This window comes from Ruditapes philippinarum, unplaced genomic scaffold (assembly GCF_026571515.1).
Source record: "Ruditapes philippinarum isolate M1 unplaced genomic scaffold, ASM2657151v2 ctg10288_1_1_1_1, whole genome shotgun sequence".
Taxonomy (NCBI): domain Eukaryota; kingdom Metazoa; phylum Mollusca; class Bivalvia; order Venerida; family Veneridae; genus Ruditapes; species Ruditapes philippinarum.
In genome coordinates this window covers 43,285-50,581 of record NW_026851779.1, presented here as the reverse complement: position 1 = coordinate 50,581, position 7,297 = coordinate 43,285, and the positions used below count along the sequence as shown (strand labels likewise).

The window sequence follows — 7,297 nt, the reverse complement described above, 5'->3', positions numbered from 1 at the left end:
AAAAAAGTTATTAAATTCTAAATGAATATTTCAAAAGTCTTATCTATTAGCTTATATAAGCTTTTACCACTAAGTAATTTTTTATTGAATTGCCTGTAATATAATATAGCAATAGTTTTATAAACAGTTGTTATTTCTATCTTCCACAAAAAATTCAGTTCATGTTATAAGATTGCGTACGTCAAGTTGTTAAATAAACATCATTTAAAAACATCAGAATACATGTATAAAGGTAATAAAAATGAGCCACGTGCCTGCACGTATATTTCGTAAATTATAATAAATAATGTATTTGATGAAATATTTTATTTGTCGTAGTAAAGATAGGTCGAAAATATTTCACGCGTGCATTTATTTATATATGTTACGAAAAATACTCTTGCGATGTATTATAACTTTCTAAATAATTAGATTTCACAAAATATTTCACCAATTTGCATTCATAAAAAGTGACATTATGTTCCTTTTTTCATTGTCAAGTTGAGCCGATTTGGACTATGTATTTCAAAAGATAGACTGTTATAATGGTAGTTGACCAACAGTTGATGTCAGGCTAAAATATAAATCTGCCTTAAATATAAAAAGCCCTTCCCACTCTTTTTATGAACTGAATGCTATTTGTTTTTGGGTTTTACGTCACACCGACACAGTATAAGTCATTTGGCAACGTTCCAGCTTTACTGGTGGAGGAAGACCTCAGGTGCACTTCCATGCATTATTTCAGGCACGACCGGGCACCTGAGTAGAACCACCGACGTTCCGTAATCTAGCTGGATATCTTCCTCACATGTAAGAATCCAAAGTCCCTGTCGAGATTCGAACCCTCAGCGGTGAGGGGGCAAGTGGTTTGAAGTCAAACGACCTTAACCACTCGACCACGGGCCCTCTAACTGAACTTGAACTTTTTAGGAAAATTCCGAGACATTTCTTTGGACCCTACCCCTACTACCCCCTCAGCCTTTTGATGGGCGCATGAGATTCTTACTTTCCAATAGCATGTGTAGCATAACCAGCTTCTTGAGATGACTGGAAAGAAACGTCATGTTTAAAATGGTGAACAACACATCCTGCTCGTCCCATATCACCATATGCTGTAATAGAAACACCAGCATTACCATTAAAGGCACATTATGCAAAGAAATGCCAGAATTACCATTAAAAGGCACATTACGCCTTAGGTAATGAAAACAATATTTTCCTGTTGTAAAAATGGCAAATATGAGATGTATAACGTTTAGTTAATCGTTTAAGAGCATGTTAGAATGTCTATCACCTGAAGAAAGTAGAGATGAATTCGAATATAATATTTCTTCGTAAAAAGAAGTAAAATGTAAACCAAAAAGTATACAGTATTTTGACTTCCGTGCAAAATACTAATTCACAATAACTGTACCTTATTGCCAAAAAAAAAACAACAGATAAAAAGCATGCCATAGAGTTAGTTTTTTGAAAATATAACCAAAAACATTAAAAATAAAAAGCTTTTGGAAAATAAAAATAAAAACATTTTCTGAGGCAAATGGGCCTTTAATATCGCAAGAAGTACAATTTGTATCAGAAAATCGACTTAAAAAATCGGATTTCGGAAACTAAGCAAAAATGTTAAATCGTTACTTTTTAAACGGCATGATGAATTCATTCGTTACTGTAGATGTGTGAAGTTGGCGGCCCAGCGGCCTGGCGGCGTGAAAGTTGGCGCCGGGACCCGCCAACTTCCACACATCTCGTTACTGTCATATATATGTTCATTGGGAGAAAGAAAAATGGCAAACGCTCGAAATAATGAAAAGATATATATGAGACTTTTAAATGAATGATCTACTTTTTAAAAATGTATCATTCGGCGTCCTGTCTTGTCACGAAATATTCTTCTTAGAAGAAAGCGTTTTTTCTTCAAAGGTTATTATGACAAAGGATAATATGGAAGATATTGTACCTGCAAGCCAGCTTTAAATGGATAGTACCCAGTCATAAAGGCATGTCTTGATCTATCACAATGAAATGAAGAAACCTTTATATAACGGACGGACACATTTTATATATTGTATGCAAAAATCACTAAAGGGATAATAAATTATAAACCATTTCTATAAGCACATTGTATATTTGTTGTTTCTACTGGTTCACAATAGATTTCTATTAATCATGGGGAAAGAACTCATTCTACTGGAAATTTGAGAATATAAATAAAGAAACAGTAATAAAAAATGCCACCGTGTGACAAAATAAATAAGCATTTATTTAGTTTATTCAATATCAAATACAGAATTTATGTTAGTTCGATTGTGTTGGAAGCTATCAGTTCATTGAAACACGCCCAAATGCGTCCCTAGAACGAACAAGTACTAAGCGAATCGAAACAAAAATACGACAGTTGTGCATGTATCAGCTATACTCCACGGCGAGCAGACTGGTTGAACATACGAGTGGTTCAGAAGCACTCCCTGGTAGGCGAGTTTATCAATGTTAGGTGTGATCATAGATGGATTGTGGAACCCGACATCGTTCCATCCTGAAAATTTATAATTTGTCTGATGGTTAATTCATACCACCCCTTTGTTGTCTTTCTGATTATAACATAAATCAACCAAATTATAAATGGCCAACCTGTGATTCGGAAAAGGTAAAAAGGGTACTATGTTTTTTATCAGTTTAAGTTTCAGTTTCATTAGTATAATTTACGTCAGAAACACGTCAGACGGAAGATAGTATATTCCTTAGTCTATTCTGTTTAATATCTTTTTAATAATAAACTGAAAACTATGTTTAATATTTTTAATATTTTTTCAAAGCTCTGTACAATATTGTCCGCGTTAACAGCACTTTTCAAACTATACAAAATTGAATACAAAAGATTTACTCTAGTTCAATCGATCTACTATATATTGGAAGGAAAGGAAGACCTGTTTTAGCGATACAAAATGCAGAACGTTGAAAAGGAGGAAAACGTGAAAAGGGAAGAAGGAAGTATTGGACATTTTGTAAATTATTAAATAACATAATTTTCAAGCATATTAAAATTTCATCTTGATTTGTAAATAAGACAGCAATAATGTTTTACGGTAATTAAAACAAAAATACATACAATGAAATAATTCACGTCTACTTCTTTGCAATGCAAATAATCTATAAGTAAAATAACAAAATAATTCAAGGACAAATTTGTCGTTTCGTAAAATATTTTTGTTTTGTTCTCCTTGAAGAATTTCTCGTTAAATAATGACTTCATGTCATCCAAAACTAACGTGATGACATAACCACAAGAAAATAAACTAACGTGATAACATAACCACAAGAAAATAAACTAAACATACTCCATAAACTATCACCAAGATGCAAACGTCTTATTTACAAGTCGCGCGTCTTAAGTTTGTCAATAATATACAAATTTGACTCAAAGTGGTATTTGAAAACAAACCATAATATTATGTACATTATTACATTTATCCTGTATGGCTATAATGTTGTTATAACATTTAAGCAAATACGTTGTTGTTGTACAAAGTGTTATTTAAAATTATTATACGTATTGTAATAGATATTCACGTGTCACGATAATTAAATATTTACTTTACTTTGTTTTATTTTTACTTTACTCTACAATTTGCTTTACTGGCGGCAATAGGCTATACGTGTTTTACCTTTAGCCTGCTGGTGGCAATAGGCTATACGTGTTTTACCTTTAGCCTGCTGGCGGCAATAGGTTATACGTATTTTACCTTTAGCCTGCTGGCGGCAATAGCCTATACGTGTTTTACCTTTAGCCTGCTGGCGGCAATAGCCTATACGTGTTTTACCTTTAGCCTGCTGGCGGCTATAGCCTATACGTGTTTAACCTATAGCCTGCTGGTGGCAATAGGCTAAACGTGTTTTACCTTTAGCCTGCTGGCGGCAATAGGCTATACGTGTTTTACCTTTAGCCTGCTGGCGGCAATAGGCTATACGTGTTTTCTCTTTTGCCTGCAGGCGACTTTAGCCTATACATGTTTTACCTTTAGCCTGCTGGCGGCAATAGGCTATACGTGTTTTCTCTTTAGCCTGCTGGCGGCAATAGCCTATACGTGTTTTACCTTTAGTGTTTTTACCTTTGGCCTGCTGGCGGCTATAGGTTATACGTGTTTTTTACCTTTAGCCAGCTGGCGGCTATAGCCAATGCGTGTTTTACCTTAAGCCTGCTGGCGGCAATAGCCTATACGTGTTTTACCTTTAGCCTGCTGGCGGCAATAGCCTATAAGTGTTTTACCTTTAGCCTGCTGATGGCAATAGGCTAAACGTGTTTTACCTTTAGCCTGCTGGTGGCAATAGCCTATACGTGTTTTACCTTTAGCCTGCTGGTGGCAATAGCCTATAAGTGTTTTACCTTTTAGCCTGCTGGTGGCAATAGATTAAACGTGTTTTACCTTTAGCCTGCCTGGTGGCAATGTCCTATACGTGTTTTACCTTTAGCTGGCTGGCGGCAATAGGCTATACGTGGTTTTACCTTTAGCCTGCTGGTGGCAATAGCCTATACGTGTTTTACATTTAACCTGCTGACGTCAATAGGCTATACGTGTTTTACCTTTAGCCTGCTGACAGCAATAGCCTATACGTATTTTACCTTTAGCCTGCTGGTGGCAATAGCCTTTAAGTGTTTTACATTTAGCCTGCTGGTGGCAATAGCCTATACGTGTTTTACCTTTAACCTGCTGACGTCAATAGGCTATACGTGTTTTACCTTTAGCCTGCTGACGTCAATAGGCTATATGTGTTTTACCTTTAGCCTTCTGACGGCAATAGCCTATACGTATTTTACCTTTAGCCTGCTGGTGGCAATAGCCTTTAAGTGTTTTACATTTAGCCTGCTGGTGGCAATAGCCTATACGTGTTTTTACCTTTAACCTGCTGACGTCAATAGGCTATACGTGTTTACCTTTAGCCTGCTGACGGCAATAGCCTATACGTGTTTTACCTTTAGCCTGCTGGCGGCAAAAGCCTATAACTGTTTTACCTTTTAGCCTGCTGGTGGCAATAGCCAATAAGTGTTTTACCTTTAGCCTGCTGGTGGCAATAGCCTATACGTGTTTTAACCTTTAGCCTGCTGGCGGCAATGACCTATACGTGTTTTACCTTTAGCCTGCTGGCGGCAATAGCCTATACGTGTTTTACCTTTAACCTGCTGACGTCAATAGGCTATACGTGTTTTACCTTTAGCCTGCTGACGGCAATAGCCTATACGTGTTTTAAACCTTTAGCCTGCTGGCGGCAGTGACCTATACGTGTTTTACCTTTAGCCAGCTGGTGGCAATGGCCTATACGTGTTTTACCTTTAGCCTGCTGGCGGCAATAGCCTATACGTGTTTTACCTTTAGCCTGCTGGTGGCAATAGGCTAAACGTGTTTTACCTTTAGCCTGCTGGCGGCAATAGGCTATACGTGTTTTACCTTTAGCCTGCTGACGGCAATAGCCTATACGTGTTTTACCTTTAGCCTGCTGACGGTAATAGGCTAAACGTGTTTTACATTTAGCCTGCTGGCGGCAATATGCTATACAGAGACCAGGATTAGTCGGCACATTAGTGTCGTTCTGTCATGGTTTGCACTGTCCGTTATTCACTCAGTACATATTTTGATCATGGTGAATGGTTATATCAAGGGTAGATGGAAAAATCAATTTAAGACATTTATACTGGTAATAAAGCGACCTTTAAATAATAAATTAAAAGTAACACGTGTAAGATTTTCTATCTAAGTTTTAAACATTCTACCATATTTTTTGTAAAGGTTGACGTATTCTATTATAGAATCTGAATGAGTAACGGATGTAGAAAGGAGATCAACGACAATACTTAATGGCTCTAAGATAACGTATAATTAACATACTAGATAATTTTATTGAACAATAATCCCAGTGTGTGTACAACGTATACTTTATATCTTTATTTACATTTTCATAAATTATGACTTTTCTGAGCGTATATGACAAAAAGAAATCCTACTATAATAAACAGGTCCAGACATCTATATCTAGTGTGAAACTTGTTGATAACAACATATAACAATATAATGCATACCTAAATCATCCGCTACAATGAACACAATGTTAGGCCTTTTACCATCCGAGATACTGGTACATATTAACATATAAATCAAACTAACAGTAAACAATGTCAACATCGTGCACTTGTTAAAATGATATTACATTAACATATTTCTATAAAATATCACAAATGTGTCACTGGTATTAAATTCATATCAAGTAAATATTCCATTGTAAGCACTCTTTCAAATATTCATGAACGCTGATATTGATTAGACTCAATACTGGGACACCTTTACCTGCTATTAATAATTGAACTACAGTTTGTTTACGCTAAAACGACACAAGTTTTTTTTATGTAATATAGTGTCAAAATAAGCTTTGAAAAAAATATATAGCTTGTGAACAGCGAACACATTTTAAGATAGAGTCACATAAAAAACTTGTTTTGTTCGTGAAATTCATTCGTACAATTTAATGGACATTAAATTCATTTTCTACAAGTATTCATCTGACTTCGAACTTTCAATTAATGTAAAAATTAACGGCGAAAATTTTATCTGAATATAGTGCCAATGGCTAACATGTGGACAGTTGTTAACAAAATGTGATCGCATAGTCTAAAAGAAAGAGTATATTGATAATTAGATTTAAAAGTTAGTTCAATTTTTTATTAAGCGAAGTGCTTTATGTTTTCACGGTGTTAAAACCTTTTCAAGTTTAAGTATTGTTTCGAAAAATAAAATAATAATAATAATAAACATCTTTGTGTCTGAATATCAGTATTGTACACCCACAGGTTATATATCATTTCCTCTTCACACAAAGCAATTTTTCAAGTAATAGAAATAATGCACTTAAATGGTTTAAATAAATGTGCATCAAAGAAACTTTAAGTTAAACGAGTTAAGAACTTGAATCTTAATTATAATGTTCTGGTTAGTTATCTAAATATGAGCGTACTGAATGGAAAAGGTCAGATTCATCAAAATGTTTAAATTCTTGACTTTCTGAGAAAAAGAAGAGCTGTGTCCGTTACCATAAAAAATGTAACTGCATTTAGCCGGACAATGCGAATTATTTACAAATTGTCGGAGTTTTCCGTATAAATATTAATTGACGATATATGATTAATTTTTTTCTGCACAGTTTAGATATCCGATAAATCCATATTTCAATTTTGAGGAACTGCATTCTAAACTTAACAGTTTGTGAGGTTATAAAATCGATATTGCTATTTATAGCCTTTGAGAACAAGTACCCGTATATGTATTTTGTTCAA

At 34.9% G+C, this 7,297-nt stretch overlaps 1 protein-coding gene across 1 annotated transcript; it reads right to left on the bottom strand.

The window, feature by feature from the left end:
• Positions 1-985: 985 nt before the first annotated feature.
• Positions 986-7,246, bottom strand: LOC132739309 (arylsulfatase B-like; the record flags this gene model as incomplete). The annotated part of the gene is made up of 4 exons (XM_060726999.1): positions 6,050-7,246; positions 2,401-2,512; positions 1,937-1,988; positions 986-1,091 (listed from the first exon to the last, which is right to left on the bottom strand). Coding segments are annotated over exons 1-4 (373 nt in total), but the record flags the coding sequence as incomplete, so codon positions are not given.
• Between the last annotated feature and the right edge of the window lie 51 nt (positions 7,247-7,297).